The following is a 19,863-nucleotide window of genomic DNA, read 5'->3' as shown; positions in this document are numbered from 1 at the left end:
AAAGGATTTACAGGAAATAACGTGTAGATCTGTTGTCATGTGATCCAGTGAATCATAGTAATGTCCATGGAGGCTGGTAGAGCCGGGCAGCACTGTAAACAACGCAATAATCCCCAAAATATATCGTTTTCACTGCCAAGACATGGAGCAAAGTACGATGGCTGCTTTCACTGAGTCGGAACAGAATGTGTTCCGATAGTTTATGTACAGAAGCGTTTGGTCGCTGACTGTAGAAGCCTGTTGTAGCTAGTCTAGCAGTAGCCAGAGGGCCCCCATTGCAGGGGTGTTGGCAGCGGATATTCAGCTAACGTTTGCTACCTAGCATAGCTATCAACAGATTTGCTGCTAAATTTCTGTCGCCCCTCTATATAACATTTCATAAAGTCTGAGCTATAAGTTTCCAGACTGCAAGATGCAAGGGGAAACTGCGGCGATACGAATATCTGACAACGAAGGGAAGCTGGATGTTTACACCCCAAATCGGACCCCGAGCTCTGGGAGGGGAAGTTCAAAAAGCTGGCAATACAGGTATGATTGGATTATTTAACTAAATAAACAACACTAGTAACTGTAGCTGTCTAGTTCACAATGGAGCTAGCTTTCTGGTCATTTTCTCGATAGATGTCAGCTTTACGTAGCTACATTTAGCTAACAAAATTAAATGATAACGACATCCATTATAACAATTCACTAGCATCTAGACTAGCTGGATAACCACTGTGTGGGAAAAGTACGCTAATGTTGGCTAAGGCGTTAGCAAACACGTGAGGTGATTGGTAGTTAATGAGTTGAAATGTTTACTTTTTAGGCAGTCACCGGGTTTCCTACCCGACCCGGCCTTGTTTGTCGAGTAATGTCACTCGTTCCGATGGAAAGATAGCTGGCTAACGTTAACTTCGTTTAGCTTCAAATTACAGAACAACCATCTACTAGTTCACAAGATATTAATCGCGAAAACATACAGCTACTTTGAATACCATAAGTTTCCATGATTGCTGAAGCAAAACTTGTGTTTATAGAATCGACGTAACGTTAAAACATCTGCGTTGGCTGTAGTCAAGCGGAGTCCCTCTGCTCGCTTGCGACAGATCGAGGGTTCAAAGTTATTTCGCCCTTTTAGGCTACCCAGATAGCGACAGTTTTCCCCTCAAATCTGGTAAGTGATATTTGTATTGTTTAGTGTAACGTTAACCTTATACGTTGAAGTTAGCGGGGCGATGGCGTATTACTCGCTGTATGTACAACCAGATGGCATACTGAGGTTAAAAATCAGAAATATATCCAACAGTCTCAACGGAGAACTCATCCAAAATTATGTCCGTCGTGCAACATGAACATAGATAACTCGTGTTGTTTTCTGTTCAAGTTAAGACTAACCAGCCAGCTGTGGTGCTTGACTGTCGGCAACATCAGTGTATACTTTGTTAGCTTGAATTAGCTAGTTAATTTACCACATATGAAAACATGGATAAAACGTAGTTTTACATAGCTATTGACTGCCCAAATGAAGGCTAATGAATCGTTGGATTTTATTTTCTTCTTTACCTCAGTGGTTCACCTGAATTCATGTAATACTTGACTGAAATGTTAGTAGGCCTATTTGTACAAGAATCCTCTGCCAGAGCAGATTACATTGCGTTTGGTTAGCACAATAAGTATTTCGAGTGCTTATAATTATATAGGGTTTTAAGTCACATATTTTATCAAAAAATAATGCACATTTTCTTTGTGTGTTTTTGTCTGTCCAGCAAATGAACAACTTTACGTAAGAAAGGTAAACCTTGCATAGGTGCACAATAATATTATATGGGACGTGAACATTCTAAAAGTCTTCTCTCAGAACTAATTGTGGGTTGAACTCTATAATATTGAACTTTTGACTTATGCAGCTAAATTAATTCGAGCTGAGTTTGATCCAATCATGCAACTGCGCTGCCCAACCTGGGAATCATAACCAGGTTACAAGCACGGTTCCTTTAAGGCGGCACTACTTCATTGCTAATTCAGTTTTATGATGATAGACACCTCTCATACTTGTAAGTCTATGGCCCCCCAGTTCCAGAATTGCTAGTTTCTGCAGTGGATTATCTGTCCCAGAGAAAGCTGAAGAAATAACCGAGCATGATTCCCCGTGACTTTTTTGACATGTGACAGGAAATTCATTGTTGTACACCCTGTGGTCAGTGATCACTGAACTGGGGCCATCCATGGGGTTAGCCAAAATGGCTGACTGAAACACTGCCCTAAGCCTGTTCACTTGTTTCACCCATACTTTTTAGCTGTTATCTGTCATCAATCAAAACTCATGCTGGTAACATAAAGTGAAAACATTATTGATATGATTTTAGGATTAGCTTGCTGTCACCCCACCAAACATTCAGTTGTCCAAATTAGCAGTGTTTAAATGCAGTTATAACGTTTATCACTCTAAAGTAAAGGCTTTAAAAAATAAATAAAAACATCATAGACCAGTTGCCGGCCCAGTCCGGGCAGTGCTCATTTTTTGCTGGTGAAGCTGATAATGAAAATAGCTGTGCTGGTAGAGCAGCTTTGTCATGCCTGACCAGCTGCAGCCGGTATGCTCATCCCCAGTATGACCATCATCGCTGATCTCTGATGTGTTTTTTTTGTCAGCAGCACAGACCACTTTTATTTGTGATGAAGGATATTTTCCATATTTTCTAAAAGTTTCTGATGACCTGCTGGCTTTACAAAGGCAGGTATAGGGCATTCTGGGGTTTGTGTTCTGAAGCAAGAAAACGGACATCTGCTAACTCCAAAGCAGCTTATGCAGGGCTGCTTGTAGCCGTGTTTATTGTGGATTTGATTTGTAACCTAAAATCGTGTCTTCAGGTTTTACGTGTTGACGTCATCGTGTCTATTTTTTGCCTAAACGTAGCGACCACATGGAAAATATCGACGGCTATCTGATGAAGTACACCAACCTGGTGACGGGATGGCAGTATCGGTGAGTGGAACCCTGCACACACATCTCTGTGAATCAATACTCACTTAGCACTGATCGATTTCCTTCTCTGCATCTGGCTATAAGCTGGCTTTAAGTGTATCCGCATTGACTGGCTGATTCTTTTCAAAATAGCTGAAGCTGTTTCTTTTAGCTGGAACCCGCACAACAAATTCATTTGCAATTTAAAACATGCTGTGGATGCACTTTTGATTTTTCCCCAAACACACAGTGATGAGTTATTGTTTCACTTGGTTATATCCTGTGGTGGGAAAAAAGCACCGTAATGTTTTAATATAGCCTACTTCAAAAGAGAAAAGGCAGGCATAACCTGCATCAAGGTTGTGCAGAGAGGATTGTGTGAACTTGAATCTAGGTCAGCAGAAGGCTCCCAGCAATGCAAAGAGCTTATGTACATTTACCTAGAGCTTTGCTGAATTGAAGGGTCGCTGTACCCTGTAGGCCTGTAGCATTGCTACTGTAGGACAGCCTTCACAGCTGTTAAAGTGAGGTGCTGGCTGATCCAGTGTAATTGGATGTGAATACCTGGTAAAGACAGTAAGGGATGAGAAGAAATGGTGCCCACACTCTGCCACTGATCCCAGGCTCCTGCGTGACTGTTGTGGTTTGGTTTTGGTTGTTTGTTTGTTTTATTGGCCTTTGCATTGCACAGTTAAGTCATTACACTTGAATTCTCACTGGTGATTAAGCGCTGATCCATCCTGCAGTCAAATTCATGTCAGGCATCTTTCTGCAGATCTGTCGTTGGTGCGCAGTGTGTGGACCTTTTTTGATAGAAGTCAGAAACAAAGTGTAACTGGCATCACCGGAAAAACATAATCACCTTCTGGGGAATTGTGAACCTCACAGTGTCAGGATTAGGGTAAACGTTTGCCTGCAGGACAGAACACCTCAAAGGCCTGCAGCCCTGGCCCCAGACAGCTGCCGGATCTGCTGGTTTTTGGTGTCGCTTAGCACTTAACTGATGGATTAATGCCCTTGGTTTCACTGTTAACTACCCACACCTGGTGTCCTGGGTCTGAATACGCTGCTTATTTTTAAGATCCCAGTAGATGGCTCTCCAATAGGGTCCAAGGCTACAGATTCATGGTGCAGTGTACAAGGCTCCTAGTCCGTCACGTTTTGAGCCAGTCATGGTCTCAATTCTGCAACCAAATATATACACCATGGATGGGAGTTTTCGATTGGGTTATATCAGTTATATTTGCATCCTGCCCATGGACTGGTTTAAAAGGGACTTTTGTAAGGGAAGTGTTGTTAGTTGGACGCTCTTCTTTTTCATGTTCATGGATCAGAGCTGTAAGCGTCCTTTGCTTGGCATGTGTTTGGTATTGGTACATAAAACTAACAACTATCCCTGGGGTTGATTTTGCTGTACTGTCTGGTTTGAGTTGATAGCGTACACATGTCAGGTGCTAAATGTATGGGAAGCAGTGCACCGTGTCTCTTGGGAAACAGGTTAACAGCCTGAAGGCTGTTTAACACGCTGAGCAGAATGCGCACGCCCCTGTTTGCCTCGGAGGAGCTGTTGGGGTTACAGGCGTGGACTCCTCGCCAGCCAGCCTCAGCACGCCAACGCTTCAGGTGGTTCAGGTGGCTGTTCTGTCGTCGTTCCCAGGAGTTCTAAATAGTGCCCCCCCCCCCCCTCCCAACCCCATCCCCACCCCAGGTTCTTTGTCCTGAACAACGATGCGGGGATGCTGGAGTACTTTGTGAACGAGCAGTCCCGACCTCAGAAGCCCCGCGGGACGCTGCCCCTGGCCGGGGCGGTCATCTCCCCCAGCGACGAGGACTCGCACACCTTCACCGTCAACGCCATCAGCGGGGAGCAGTACAAGCTGAGAGGTGAAGAGCCAGAGCCGCGCGCTCACGTCTCAGTCAGGCGGACCAGGCTAACGCTTCCGTGAAGTAAATTTCCTTTAGAAAGGGCTTATTTTTATCCATTACATTATGGACTCACAGGCAAGTAGCTGGGTCCTGATTATGGAAAATGTACACATGATCTCTGAAACTAAATCAACAAGCTAAACGCCATTGTGTTTGCATAAGTCAAAGGGAAACATTGTGAAAGAGCTTGCATACTGATTTAAATAACTTGGACTAAGACTGGCAGAGGAAAACCCGCATGCACCGGGGTATCAATAGCCCCCCTGGCCTGCGTACACAAACACGCTTGTGCACATGTGCATACACCCCCAGACACGCTTTCTAACCTGCATGTTTCCGCCAGCACTCACACTCGTGCAAACATGCCTGCTCACGCACACCCGCCGACACACAGTCAGCCTTTCAAACAGGCTTTTCATGACAAAAGCCGGAAATGATGCAGCGGTTCACCCCCTCTTCCTCTTGGGGAATGTAGTCCATTAATCCACCGTAACTTACTACAAGGCTTTCCCGGAGACGATCAGGGCTTTTTGCCAGACTAGCTCAAATGAGCGTCTCGTTCTGTTTGACATATTGATTTGGATGTGCTTCTAAAACCATCCACTCACAGAGACATAGACTTTGGTTTCTGTTCAGACATCCCTATAATGCTTTCTTTAATGGTCTCTGATGCATCCCATCGTTACAGGCAGTAGAAATGAACTCCAGTCAAGGCTTATAGGCGTATTCTGCTTTTTCATTTGGCGTACACTCTTTAACGAGAGTGAATAAAAATGTAATCATAGCAAGATGTTTATACCTGTACATGTACATGTATATAACCTGGACTGCATTTCTGAAGAGTAGCAAGAAACATATGGGAGATATAGAATCCAATAGATACAACCCTCAGAGAATATGAATTGACTTAACTGAGAACCGTTCAGAATGACCATAAGATTTGTCATCTTGCACCGCACTTGCATACACACAGTGCTTAATGTTGGTTTGTAACATTCTATTAAGTTTTGTTGCTGTGAGGGCTTGTCCATCTTGTGGTACCGGTGGCTTCTGGGAGATGCGGTCTTAATAGGTTTGTTCCACAGCCACCGATGCGAAGGAGAGGCAGCACTGGGTGAGCAGACTCCAGATCTGCACCCAGCACCATACCGAGGCCATGGGCAAGGTGAGCATTTCTGCATCCACTCGCTGACCTCTGATCAGTTTCTTGCTTGTTCTCAAATATATTTGCTCATATTCCCTGATTTGGTTTGCTGTGGGGTCCACATCAAAATGAGTAGAACTGAGCGTTGTTTCTTTGAAATCCATGGCTGTGGTTGCTGGAAGTGTCATTGACCAGTCAGTAGGGGGCAGCCTTGTTTATGAACTAAGTAGTAAAACACGTGTCTCTGTTCAGCTGGTTTTATTGAGCTCTTTCCAAAAAAAATATCTAAATGATCTGGTTAGCGGCCTCATCTGCAGGAAATACACATCTTGGGTGTCGACAAGCGACAAGCCCTGGCCTAGATGTTAGAACGATCAACCAGAAGAGACTGGCAGTTTGGAGAATTTAAAATTTAATATTGACCTTTATTGAAAAAATCTCATTTCAATTTGTGTAACTGAAGTGCTGCGGTGTGCTGTCATCCAGTCAGAAGTGAGCCTTAGCTGTGACAGCAGGTACAGTGGTCTTACTTTAGTACACTCGTCGGGAGCAACTCTGAAGGTCATCAAGATGGAGCTCATATTGAGAACAGCCGATATCACAGAGCCAAACTGGGCTCAGTTAGCACACACTGAATCACTGTTGGAAATTCATACTTTCATCTAGAATGAGCTTTTTCCAGTTTTTTCCCCCTGATTAATCATGTTGATTTTCAGACCATAAATAATACTGCTCCAAAACGACATCCTTTAACCCAGGGGTTCAAAACATTCAGTCTCTTGTTTAAAAAAAAAAAAAAAATGTTTTCATGGCTTCCGTTTTCTTTATTCCCCGGTTTGGAGTGGTGAGCTAAGCCCGTTCCATCGCAGTGTCCTCTGTCATTTGGTAAGGACTCAAACCAGCATGCCCGTCCTGCGGCAGACAGCCCTTCTTTTCACTCTGCGGAGCTGCGCAGCTGTGCTCTGCAGAACTGAGGTCTGCGTGTCCAGTGCAGCCTAGGCCGATGGGCCAGGCACAGGCGCGTGATTGGCCAAAGGGTTGCACAGTGAGGCAAGGGGAGCTCTGCCTACTGAAACTCCCTCTTTCCAAAATGGGATTGTCCCGTGCAAAACTGCCAGTCTCTTCATTAATTTGACATTGATTCTGACCCAAGTTGATTTCAGTCCTGCAGGCTGTAGTTAGTGTTTAGTCAGCTAAATCGGCTAGAGGGTAATTTGATTGTCGAAAATAATTTCAGTGATTCTCTCATATATGTATAACATTATGTGAGACTTCCCAAATATTAAAGAACTTAGTAACTAACCCACCCAGGTACCTCAGAACTAACTCAGTGTGTTTGTCTGTGCATGTGTGCTTGTGTGTACGTTGCCTGCATTTGTGTTCTTGTGTTTTTTTTGCATGTTCCTGTGTGCATCTATGTGCGTGTGTGGGGTTGTGTTTGTGTGATGTGTGCATGTCTGTGTATGCATGCGCACGTGTGTATGTGTATGCTTGCATATGGTTGTATGCCTGTGTGTGCATCTGCATGTAATTGTGTGTGGTTTTATGACGGCATGTGTGCGTGTATGTGCAAGTGTTTATGTTTTTGTGGGTGCATGATTATTTGTGTTCCTGTGTATGATTGGGTGTGGGTGTGTATGTTTGCATGTCTGTGTATAATTTGGAGTTTGTATGATTATATGAACATATGCATGCATTTTATTGTTTGCGTTTGATCCGTTTGTATGTATGATTATTTGTATGATTGTGTGTCTGTGTATGTGTGTCTGCATTGTATTATGTGGTATGCTGTACGTGTGTGTGTGCGTGTATGTTGTATTATGTGGTATGCGGTGTGTGTTGTATTATGTGGGATGCGGTGTGTGTGTGTTGTATTATGTGGTATGCGGTATGTGTGTCTGTGTTGTAATGTGTGATATGCGGTGTGTGTGTTGTATTGTGTGGTATGCGGTGCGTGTGTGTTGTGTTGTGTGGTATGCGGTGTGTGTGTGTGTATTGTGTGGTATGCGGTGTGTGTGTTGTGTTGTGTGGTATGCGATGTGTGTGTTGTATTGTGTGGTATGTGCGTGTGTTGTATTGTGTGTGTGTGTGTGTGTGTGTGTGTATTGTGTGGTATGCGGTGTGTGTGTGTTGTATTATGTGGTATGCGGTGTGTGTGTGTGTGTGTGTATTGTGTGGTATGCGATGTGTGTGTGTTGTATTGTGTGGTATGCGATGTGTGTGTGTTGTATTGTGTGGTATGTGGTGTGTGCGTGTGTTGTATTATGTGGTATGTGGTGTGTGTGTGTGTGTGTTTTGTGTGGTATGCGGTGTGTGTGTGTGTTGTATTGTGTGGTATGCGATGTGTGTGTGTTGTATTGTGTGGTATGTGGTGTGTGCGTGTGTTGTATTATGTGGTATGTGGTGTGTGTGTGTGTGTGTATTATGTGGTATGCGGTGTGTGTGTGTGTGTGTGTGTGTGTATTGTGTGGTATGCGGTGTGTGTGTGTGTATTGTGTGGTATGCGATGTGTGTGTGTTGTATTGTGTGGTACGTGGTGTGTGCGTGTGTTGTATTATGTGGTATGCGGTGTGTGTGTGTGTGTATTGTGTGGTATGCGGTGTGTGTGTGTAGAGTAACCCCCCCATGAAGTCCCGCAGCTTCTCCGTGGCCTCTCAGGGTAGTGGCAGCTCTCCCGTGTCCCAGCGCCGCTCCAGCCAGAACCCCGCCTCCTTCTTCGCCCTATCGCAGAACAGCGCCAGCTCCTCCCTCTACGCCAGCAAGCGGTCCCTGCTGCCCGATCACCTGGTGGACGCCCGTGAGGTGAGCTGCTTCCTGCCACGGCTGTACCCAGGACACCATCGCCACAGTGTGGTGCTTTACCATAGAAAGCTCATATCCGCCTTCTGTGAAAGACTGAAATTCAGGGCTAGCGGAGACTAGCAGCAGTTCTCTAACGTGGTTTGATAGTTTGGGCAAAACCATGGCTCGCCTATCTTCGGCTAGACTAAAGATTTGCTCACTTTGAGGCACACATGGCTTTTTTTCTATAGCTATTTTCAGGAAGGGGCAGAATAATAATCAATAAGAACATATAGCAGAAAGCAGGAATTCCAGGCGCCAAGAACAACATGGCCGCCAAGAGGCATGACTGGCGGTACGATTAAACCTACGTCACTTGTGCACATCCGTGAAAATGATGTTGGCTGTGGTACAGCGCTAAATATAAACTTAAATGAAAAGCCCATTGTTCTCTCTCAGTTTCTCTGTCTCCAGAGGCCCTATAAGCAAATATTTTTCCGTTGCAGTAAACGTTATTTTACATTTGCTTGGCCGAGACGCTCATCCGCGCCGACTGGAAATAGCGTGCATTTGAGCACTCGCAGCTGGGCGTTCCGCTGACCCCTCACGGGTTCAGAGACTCGAGGGGCCCCGCGCAGGGACGGGAGCCCGTGGGCTGATGGTTATTCGGGCCCTCTGCCCACTCTGCCTGTCACAGCTCCCTTTCATCACCTCTGCGTGTGATCTTAGCTAGTGACATCACCACCCGTCACCCCCAACCCCCCGCAATGGTCTCTTCCTGTGTATGTGTCTCTCTTCCTCTGTGTGTTTGTGTGTGTATACTTCTTTACCCATTCCCCCTCTCTCTTTCATTCACGTTCTCTCCCTCTCCCCCCCCCCCCGTCGCTCTCTCAGATGATGTCCCAGGCTCAGGGCCAGCACAGAGACCTGATCCAGACCATTGAGGGTCTGCCAGCGGCCCCCGGCCTGTCCCCTCTGGACCAGGACCTCCTGCTGCTGAAGGCCACCTCCATGGCCACGCTCAGCTGCCTGAACGACTGCTTCCACATCCTGCAGCTGCAGCAGGTGGCCCGGCAGAAAGGCCCTCTGGGAGGTGAGCCCGGGCAAGCCCCGCCCTCGTCTTCCTGTCAGGCGTGTGTTACGCCAACTTCCCCCTGGAGCACCTTCTCATGCCTGTCAATCACGTGCTGCATCGCCGTCACCCCCCCCCACCCCCAAATTACACTGCATTGTTCGTCCCCCAGGACCGGCCTTCATTGCTGTCAATCACACTACACCATCTGTCATGTGCTCACCCTCACATTCTCTAAACCTTTCACAGCATTGGACATAATGCTGTGTTGGTGGGGTTGCTATAGAGAGTGATGCACAGTAGTAAGTGGGTGGAGCTGTGATGTCATCAGTGGCTCACTGTTTTGAACCAGTCAGTGTTTTGCTATATATAGCAAAGTCTGTTAGTCTATTGGTTCCTACATGTCAGATTGGTAGCACACTGTACCTCCATCCAATGTGGTATTCATTAGCCTCTCTCAGCACTGCAGCCAAGCACATTAAATTCACTGAATTGCATTAATTTCTCAGAGTTAGCTAGCTGGGACAACAGCGGGGTATTTTAGATGAAATACATATTTGGAGAGCCTTCTGTCATGATGGATAACTGAAACAATTCACTACTCATGCCTTAGAATACAGTAGCTGTCTGGCTTTGTCATCTTGTGAAAGACTATCCAATTACTTAGCCTGCACAAAACACTGGCAGCAATTGATTCTGTATGGTTCATTATACATTAGTCTGACTCTATTAGATCCGATTTTTCCCATCTGTAATGAAAATGTCATTTTCTAAATATACTTTTTCTTTATGGGCGGAGAGCTCGAAATACAGTAGTCAAATGATTAATCTTGGCAGAGTCACAGAATGAATTATTACTTTTCTGAACGCTTGCTTAGTAGAAAATATGCTTATGTACTGCACGGTTTTCCCTTTGAAGATATCTGACTGTAAAAAGCATGTGAAAAATGGCAGGATATTTATGCCGGAACAAATGCCTGGTTGTTTTTTAAAGTTGGAGGCCCTTCTATTCTAGCGAAGAAAGCAAACAGGTTTATCATACTGGTTTTTTTTTCTCGTGAGCCCCTTGAGACCCATGCACATTTTCACCTCTACAGGGGCTTCACGCGTTCTTAGAGCTCAGGACTTGAATCTCTGAATCTGAAATGGAAATATTTGAGCGTGTGTGTGTTTGTAAACTAGCCATGTGGTTTAGGGGATTAAGAGACGTCTGACACGCCTGCCCTTTCCACCTGGGCGCTCATTTTGGCTCAAAGCCTGAGGTCACCCAGTGTGTCTTTCAGTGCATTGACCATGTTGGTTCTTTTTTGGCCTCTTCCTGCTGTCTTCTCCAAGTCCCTTGCCTGATAGAAGCATTATTTCCAGGCGTGTTTGAAGGTGCAGACTATTATTGCTCCTGCTCCAAAGCAGGCGATGGAATATTGTTTCATAATTGATGAGGAACCGTATCTGTGCTGATAGGCTGGCTGGAGTAAGCGGAGACGACGGGGTGGGTGGGGGCGCTCTGAGTGAAGCAGTCGACAGCTCTCCTAACTAGTCTCACTTGTCAGATCCAGGGGAGAGAAGCTGTTACTAATGCATGAATGTTTTCACTGTTTCTTTGGCAACCAGAGTGTCTTTTCATGGTCCTCCCTGAAAAGGTCTTGCAGAAATGCAAGCGAGCATTCTCTGGGGCCCATTTAGCCAATAGTTCTCAGCCATTTTCTTAAAAAAAAGAAATTGATGAAAAATGGTGAAAACTGAAAAAACCTTAGGGCAGTCTGTCCATGCTTGAGACTACCATTTCACAGGCTCTAATTACCCTGCATGTATATTTTATGAAGTGTAACGTGATGGAGCATCTGAAGTGTCCACCAATGGGGATGTTTTGGTTGTCCTGCGGGGGCGGAGCCTTCTCTGGACATGTGGGCAGGCTGGTTTTCGACAACCTTAGCGGTGGAAACAGGCAGGTGAAATGGGTCCGAGTTTCCCACCAATCCCAGGCGCAGTGGGAGGGGCCAGGCAGCTGGGGCCCCGTCGCTCCCTTTTCCCTCGGGGTCAGGTTGCGGCTGTGTGCCTCCCTGTAGCTGTGGAGGGAACGTCCGCGCGGCCCCGTCTCTCCTGAAGGCTCCGCGCGGCTCGCCTGTGGGTCTGCCCGCTCCCATAGCGGCTCTGAGCGCTGCGCTGTCTTCCAGGGCCCACCATCGAGTGGCTGGGGCCCAAACTGCCCGACATCCTGAAGAACGGCTCCGCCCTGCCCTGCCTCGACGGGGGCGACGGCAAGACGGACGCGGCCAGCCTGGAGCACCTGGAGACGGAGCCCTGCGACTTCGCCAGGGTAGGAGGCTCGCCCGTCTTTGTGCCCGTCTCTGTGCCCGTCTGCCCGCCGCGCGCTGTCAGGTGGACTCTGCTCAGATAAAGACCTGCAAACTCTATTTATCATGTGTTTGCCTTGGCTCACTGTGTCCTGCATAGCTTACTGTTCACATGCTGTGCAGCCTGTCATTGTACCAAAGCAGTTCAGGCTAAGAGCTCAGGGGTGCAAGAGCAGGGCCCCACCTGGGACTCAGTCATGCAACATTGTGGTTACAACCACTGTGCCCCACAATATATGCATGCTACTCAAAATTCACAGGCAAGTTACTGAGAGCAGTTTACTGAATGAGGGAACTACACTGCATCTCTGATATGCATTTGTGGAGGGTTTATAAGGAGATCTTTGTGAAAGATGCAGGATTTATGTTTTAATGGCAAATGTGCTGATACAAAGTCACTTAAAGTAGCACTTTCTCATAAGCAAGTGTTTAAATCATTTTCAGCCTTAACGTAAGTCAGGGGCCTGAAAACAGCGTTTTCCTTGCTGTAGCCGAAAGATGTATTGCTCGGCCTCCGTTATATAAACGGGTGTTTATGCTGAAATGTGACGCTATCTCAGTGTATCAGAGAGACAGGGAGAGAGCAGAGGAGTCAGAAGTCTAGATTTAAGGGGGGGGGATCTCTTGCAGGAGGCCTGCCCCAGCCTTTATCAGATAGCGCTTTATCCGATAAGGCGTAAAGCGATAGGCGCGTGTGCGTGCTTTAGCCGCCGCTGCCGCGCACTGCTGTCGTCACGCTGTCTGAACCCGAGTAAAAGCTGAGCGGGACCGGGGGATAGAGTTACTGCAGCGCGTGGAACAGCCGGCTGCTCGGACGCACCGCCACCGTTTCTGCGTTAGCTAACGCCTAAAATACAGTAAAAATACTCAACGCTGTAATGCGCTCAACGGTAGTCAGCGAGCACAAATTTCAGAAAGTTTTAAGATGCTGTAGTCGCAACAGTCAAAGGGCTGTTGGAATATGAATCTAAAAGTAGTTATTTGAAAACAATATCAAATGTGTAAGACAATAATGTTTGATGATTCTGAAAGAAAACAATGTTGTTTAGAAGTGTAATTTTGATATGGTTATTAATGCTTCATAGAGTGCAAATAACTGCATTATGCATAATTAAAATGCATGTGTCAGATCACAGGCAGAACTGAGTGTAAGGAGTGTCATGATTTTCATTCTACCATTGAATGAGTTTTGGTCTGTGGCATAGAAATTAGCCAAAACGTAGCTGCATGTGCTGCCCCTTACAGGAGCAAGAGGACATTGACCCGGAGGATGAGGTGGAGGACACCTTCACGGATGAAGAGGACGACCTGGGGGCGGTTGAGGAGGAGAGGAGCGTTATCCTCCACCTCCTCTCTCAGCTCAAGCTGGGCATGGACCTCACTCGGGTGAGCCTCCCTCCCCCCGGACCCAAACCACAACCTCAACCACAACTTACCACTTACGCATTAGCCAATGCACTTATCTGCAGAGACTCGCATAGTTTACATTTTTAACTGTAGTCTGTACACATCTGGATTTCAACTATGGTTGAAGTTTGACCAGCATCTGAATAAACTGTAGAAGTAAAAAATCTGTTGGTTGGAGATTGTCTGTGGAATGCAACAGAGGACCCACCCCTAATCATGTTGGCCATGTCTAACTGAAACGTAGGGCACTCTGAACTTAGGAACAATTGTATTTCAAATTTTTAAAAACTATACTGTGGTAAAGAAGAAGACAAGCCTGATAATTGGCTGATTCTGTGACATAAGCTGGTGGTTTTGATTCTCTGGGCCTGTCAGTCATTAGCTGAGAGCACCTGAGTAGGTGCGTAGTCGCCGTGGGTGACCGTGGGTGGTGTGGCCCCCGCAGGTGGTGCTGCCCACCTTCATCCTGGAGAAGCGCTCGCTGCTGGAGATGTACGCCGACTTCATGCTGCACCCGGACCTGCTGGTGGCGGTGAGCGACGGGGCGGGGCCGGAGGAGCGCATGGTGCGCTTCGTGGAGTACTACCTCACCTCCTTCCACGAGGGCCGCCGCGGCGCCGTGGCCAAGAAGCCCTACAACCCCATCATCGGCGAGACCTTCCACTGCTCCTGGAGGGTGCCCCGGTCCCGCCCCCCTCCCGACGACGGGCCCCACCACCCGGACGGCTGCCTGGTGCGCTTCGTGGCCGAGCAGGTCTCCCACCACCCCCCCGTCTCGGGCTTCTACGCCGAGTGCCCCGAGCGGCGCCTGTGCGTCAACACCCACGTGTGGACCAAGAGCAAGTTCATGGGCATGTCCATCGGGGTGTCCATGGTGGGAGAGGGTAGGCTGGCTCTCTCTGTCCCTCTGTCTGTCTGACTGTTTGTCTGGTCTGTCTGTCTGTCACAGGCCCTCTTCCTCCTCTGCCTGTCTGTCTGTCTGTCACAGGCCCTCTTCCTCCTCTGCCTGTCTGTCTGTCTTTCTGTTACAGGCCCTCTTCCTCCTGTCTGTGTGCAAGTCAGAAACATGGTTCTTCTGCGTGTCTGTGTATCTTTCGGAAATGTGGTTGCTCTTCCTGGTCTGTCTGTCAGTCTGTCTGTCAGTAAAGTGGTCTTTCTTTGTGCATCTCTATTCAGTGGTCCAGTTGTGATAAAATGTAGCGCTGTTTCGAATGCGTACAAGATTTATTGGTTAATAGGTCTCTCTGTGCCTGCTGTATGGCCTTGTGTACATTTCCTTAGTGTAAATCACTTTGCAACTGATTAGATTATCCCCAAATGAGTTCATTGTGGCCTGAATTAAACATTTGATGCACTAATGAAAGGGCACACATCCCTTGGAAGTACTGGTCCTCATTAGTATGTCTGTACCCTTGAGCATAGAATATCTTCTTATGAACTGAATATTTATTAGTTCTGCAGACAGTGGCTTAATGGTAACCTCTATATTTCTGAGTGTCTGCTTTAGTCTCGGGCAGTGGGTTGTGTGATTCATGAAGCCGGTGTCTGTGTGTTTGTATATGCAATCAAGGTGCCATATGCCACTGCATGCGGTGTGTGCATGCGTGTATGTGTTCGTGCGTGTTTGTGACTGCATGCACGTTGCAAATCTCCATGGTGACCGGTGTACTCATTTGTAAATATTCCTTCCTGTCTACGTGTGCAGTTTTACATCTCCACAGTGACCTGTGTATGTGATAAGTGTGTAAACAAAGAAAACTTGAGTACACTGCTGTATGAGTGTCTAAATGCGTGTCTATGTGTGCATGCAACATCTTGACTTGTGACTTGTACTCTGCCTCTGCCTGTGTAGAAATGTATGTCGCATGTGTGTGTGTGTATGTGTGTGTGTTTTTGATGTTTGATCTCTATGGTGGTCAGTGTGTGTTTGTATGGTGTTAAGTCCCTATGGTGATCTGTGCTGTTTTTGTGTGTGAATAAAGTGGTAGATCTCCATAGGGATCTGCGCTGTTTGTATGTGAATAAAGTGGTAGATCTCCATAGGGATCTGCGCTGTTTGTGTGAATAGAGTGGCAGATCTCCATGGTGACCTGTGTTCTGTCTGTACCCAGGCTGCCTGTACCTGCTGGAGCACGGTGAAGAGTACACCTTCACCCTTCCGTGTGCCTACGCCCGCTCCATCCTGACCGTGCCCTGGGTGGAGCTGGGAGGGAAGGTCACAGTCTCCTGCGCCAAGACGGGCTACTCCGCCGCCATCACCTTCCAGACCAAGCCCTTCTACGGGGGCAAACTGCACAAGTGAGCGCCTCACACAAGGCACAACACGTTCCTTACACCTACAAACGCAACGCACAACATGTTCCACACGCCTCCACACGCAGTGCACTGTGTTCCACACACCTACAAACGCAACGCACAGTGTGTCCCTCACGCCTGAAAATTGAATGCACAATGTGCTCCACACCTCTCCCTACTCAACACGCAAATCATTCCACACGCCTCCACACACAACACGGAGCACGTTCCACTCGCTGCCTTACTCGCGTGACCGTGGGCCCTTGGCTTTGGGAGGCCGGGGGCCCCTGTGTCTGCAGTGCTCTGAGACGGGGGCCCTCAGTGAGCCCAGCGCAGATGAAGCTGAGTGACGCTAACACCGCGTCCCTGCTCCTCTCCCGCAGAGTGACGGCGGAGGTGAAGCACAACAGCACCAACGCGGTGGTGTGCCGCGTGCAGGGCGAGTGGAACGGCACGCTGGAGTTCAGCTACGGCAACGGCGACACGCGGCTGGTGGACGTCACCAAGCTGCCCGTCACCAAGAAGCGCCTGCGGCCCATCGAGCAGCAGGGCCCCTTCGAGTCCCGGTGAGGGGGGGCTGCGGGCTCCAATCCTGATGCCAGCTCTACTGCTGTTAAATCCTGTTTAAGTCATTCTGTGCCGTTACATCACCCACGGAAAATGTTTGGTTTCCTTGGTTATGTCCAATTAACAAAATAAATATTAAAATTAATTAAATTGTAATTTACTTTTTTAAGCTTTAAAATATATGAAGGAGTGGAACAGGATTTTAATTACAGGAGATATGAGTATTGGGTTCGCCGATGAGACGATCGCGTTTGTTGCTTCCAGGCGTCTGTGGCAGCACGTGACCGAGTCGCTGCGTCAGAAGGACATGGACAAAGCAACGGAGCACAAGCGCCACCTAGAGGAGAGACAGAGAACCGAGGAGAGGCATCGGACTGAAAAAGAGACGCCCTGGAGGACCAGATACTTTGAACAAGAGGTCAGTATGAACCTGAAACGTTACAACGCCATGGAAAAATGGCATGTTATTTTAAGGTTCAATACTGAATGGTTATACTGAAGACGTCTGATGAAATTTAGTACATTATTACTTTACTGTGGCTTCACCTCCAGTAAAGGGGCTACTAAAATGTGTCTTATTGGTATGACCACTGGGTATTTCACTGTTCAGAGTATTATCTATGTGCCTTTTTAAAATGTTTTGTGGTCATTTTTAAATCGCCACTTGCCAATTACTTGTCGTTTACAAGTGACTATTTTATGTACTGAAAGTGAAGATTATGATGCTGACATTATTTGTGATAATTATGACAGTATCAATTTGTATTGTATAGCGTATTCCCTAAACGATGGCACCACGTTCATTGCATGTCAGTTAAAACCTGTATTAGTTCAACTGCATTTGAATACATCAGTTACACTGGTCAGAACAGTCACCACCAAGAGGTCGCATCTCAGCCTCATAAGACCAGGCCTCCTGATTCATTTTTTATGAACCTCTCGAAGTCAAAGCATCCCTAGTTTATTTCTTCTTTTTTTTGTTTCCTCCTTAGGGCGACGGTTGGGTATATCACAAACCGCTGTGGAAAACTGCTCCATCAAACCCTTGAAGGCAGTCACGCCGCCTAGGTGCTTCAAAAAGAACTCCTTCTCTGACCGCTTGCGTTCCAGCACGGACCCCCCACCCGGGCGCGTTCGTCTTCTGTCTTTGTTTTTAAAGTTACGACACAGTCTGTCCTCCTCAATTCGCAGAAATATGCCACCAACGTGTGACATCACGCAAGGAAATGCTGTCCAGCTTCGATTTTTTTTTTCCGCAAAAAGGACAACGAAAATCTGGACACGGTGCATATTTTTGTAAGTCTTGATTGATACTTTTGTATAATCGCATATTAAACAGTCTTAAGATCAAACATGTATTCTTGTACATATTTAGGTACTCGAGTGACGCTGCCTTAAACCTGACAGGCAGCAGAACACAGTACAGTTTGGGTGAGCGCTGAGCGTCTGGACCACGTGCTGTTCGTGTGATTATCAGGGAGTTTGAGCAGACTATGCCACAGCCGAGAGGGGCGCCTGTGACCCGTTTATCAGTAAGCAATTTTTTTGCTTCACGCATTTTTTTTTTCGCACAGGTAGCCTGTAGAGATTTTACAGAGGCACAAAAAAAACGGGGCGAAGGCTCACCATCGTATGGAAGAGGAGAAGCCAGATCCAAATACAATTATGAAACATCCTTGCATCTGGAATGACAACGCGCTGCTTCACATTTTATATTCCTGCTGTTCTCACCAAATTGTATCCTGGTAACGGTCGTCAGGGGTTGACGGCGGTTTGCTTGTGTCGGCAAAAACGAACGGAGGTTATGATGGCGGAAATGAGTCTTCGGGTATTTTATGCACAGGTTTGTGGTGACTGCCCTGGACTAACACTGAGATTTTCTGTGACAAGCTGAGATTGTTTGTTTAGTTTTGGTTCGTTTGCATGACGATGTCAGAATAAGCCACTGAAAAATATATACATTTTGACTTTAAATGGGCTTAAAGCAGTCCGATGAAGTCCGTTTTTTTAAAGGGGTTCACTTCACGTTCCGATTTTCCAATCCGAGCCTCAAAAATGGTTTGATTGTTTTCCTGATACTGTAGTTTAAAGAATCCTCAGTCTCACGCACACCTGATTTGGTAAATGCCAGCGTACTGTTAAATTGAGCTGTGGCATATGCTGGTTTTATTTGCATACTCGTAAATGAATGAGTTTATTACGCAGACTGATCCACCTATTGTTGTTTCAGGGGGATATTTTGTGCTGTTTCTCCTGTCATGTAATCCTCTTCTGCCGCTTTTTGTTTCAGACCATTAAACATGGCAAATAAAAATGGCTGGAATGTGACTTTGATTCCATTTTGATTTGCGGTGCTGGTGTGGAGTTTAAGGAAGATTTAAATAGTGCTAATCGAACAGAGGCCAATTTCCTGGAGAGCAGCAACATCTGAATTCTTAGTGATGTTGGACAGAATCTAATGAAGGACACACTGGCTGTTTTGAAGGACTGTAGACATTTCCCTCTTTGGCCACTTTGTCGTCTTTTCGCAAGTTAATGTTAGTGTATTTTGTTTTTAATCCTTACTGTAAAGATTACACCAATTTAATGCGCATGTGGAATTGATCGAAAATGAGTTAAGCATCCCCCTGCTAGTAATGGAGTTACACTTATGAGACCCAATGGGTCTCAGAAACAGTGAAAGAGAAACAGTGTTTGGCATGCGTGCGTTTTGTTTACTGTTCGTAGGCTAGCCTCTCCCACTACTGCATTGTGCCTTAAGCTATTTTGGAGTTTTGTCTTCCAGTTTGTGAATATGGCATATCTCCCAGACGTCTTAAGTCCCAGTTTTGTCTTGTTCAAGCTATAAAAGATACCATGACATAGGCCTACGTACAAGTGTAGTTTTTGGCTGGACCGCAACAGCGGGGCCAGCCCTACAAACGCAAATGTCTGTGACTGACTGACTGACTGAGTGATGAAGTTACACCATTGGTCGGCCGAGTTATGAAGTCACACCATTGGTCGGCCGGATCATGTGTGTCAGGTCCAGCCATATGCTAGGTTTTAACCTGATCTTGTTGATCGACAGAACTGACAGGACATCTGTCCAGCGATTTTGGAATTAAAATTTTTGTGTTCCCAGAGCGATTAGAAGGGAGGACACGCTGATGCAACTTCGGAGTGGTATTCATGCATATCAATTTTGTTTTTGAATCTTTCTGTATGTCTTGCTAACCTGTGAAATGCACTGACGTTTAATTTATCACAACACTCCTTGTAGACATAGATAAGTGTGTTACTGAATGAATAAATTACAGATAATCCATTGTGTTTTTGTGTTTCTGTAATTGTTTTCACATGTAAATGATTAATTTGTGTGTTATAGTGG

The 19,863-nt window shown here is 46.5% G+C and overlaps 1 protein-coding gene across 3 annotated transcripts; it reads left to right on the top strand.

Annotated features, from left to right (window-relative positions):
• The first annotated feature begins 45 nt into the window (after positions 1-45).
• On the top strand, positions 46-19,805 carry osbpl11 (oxysterol binding protein-like 11). Of its 3 annotated transcripts, none has more exons than XM_035394501.1 (13): positions 46-528; positions 2,900-2,968; positions 4,656-4,831; positions 5,959-6,038; positions 8,676-8,819; positions 9,693-9,891; positions 12,045-12,187; positions 13,470-13,610; positions 14,077-14,515; positions 15,743-15,929; positions 16,310-16,492; positions 16,758-16,911; positions 17,486-19,805. In XM_035394501.1, exons 1-13 carry the CDS (start codon positions 413-415, stop codon positions 17,540-17,542), a joined length of 2,088 nt encoding a protein of 695 aa, XP_035250392.1. In that variant the 5' UTR covers positions 46-412; the 3' UTR covers positions 17,543-19,805. The 3 variants fall into 3 exon arrangements, with proteins under 3 accessions (XP_035250392.1, XP_035250390.1, XP_035250393.1); XM_035394499.1 differs by having other exon boundaries at positions 8,631-8,819; XM_035394502.1 differs by lacking the exon at positions 46-528 and adding an exon at positions 782-1,156 and having other exon boundaries at positions 8,631-8,819.
• The last annotated feature ends 58 nt before the right edge of the window (positions 19,806-19,863 follow it).

Source organism: Anguilla anguilla, chromosome 15 (assembly GCF_013347855.1).
Source record: "Anguilla anguilla isolate fAngAng1 chromosome 15, fAngAng1.pri, whole genome shotgun sequence".
Classification (NCBI taxonomy): Eukaryota; Metazoa; Chordata; class Actinopteri; order Anguilliformes; family Anguillidae; genus Anguilla; species Anguilla anguilla.
The sequence above is the reverse complement of the archived record's forward strand: the minus strand, read 5'-3'. Positions and strand labels throughout refer to the sequence as shown.

Coding starts and splice junctions, on each gene's coding strand:
- osbpl11 (XM_035394499.1), top strand. CDS start 413: ATGCAAGGGGAAACTGCGGCGATACGAATATCTGACAACGAAGGGAAG. Junction 2,969..4,655: donor GTGACGGGATGGCAGTATCG/GTGAGTGGAACC, acceptor TCCCCACCCCAG/GTTCTTTGTCCTGAACAACG. Junction 16,912..17,485: donor CCAGATACTTTGAACAAGAG/GTCAGTATGAAC, acceptor TTTCCTCCTTAG/GGCGACGGTTGGGTATATCA.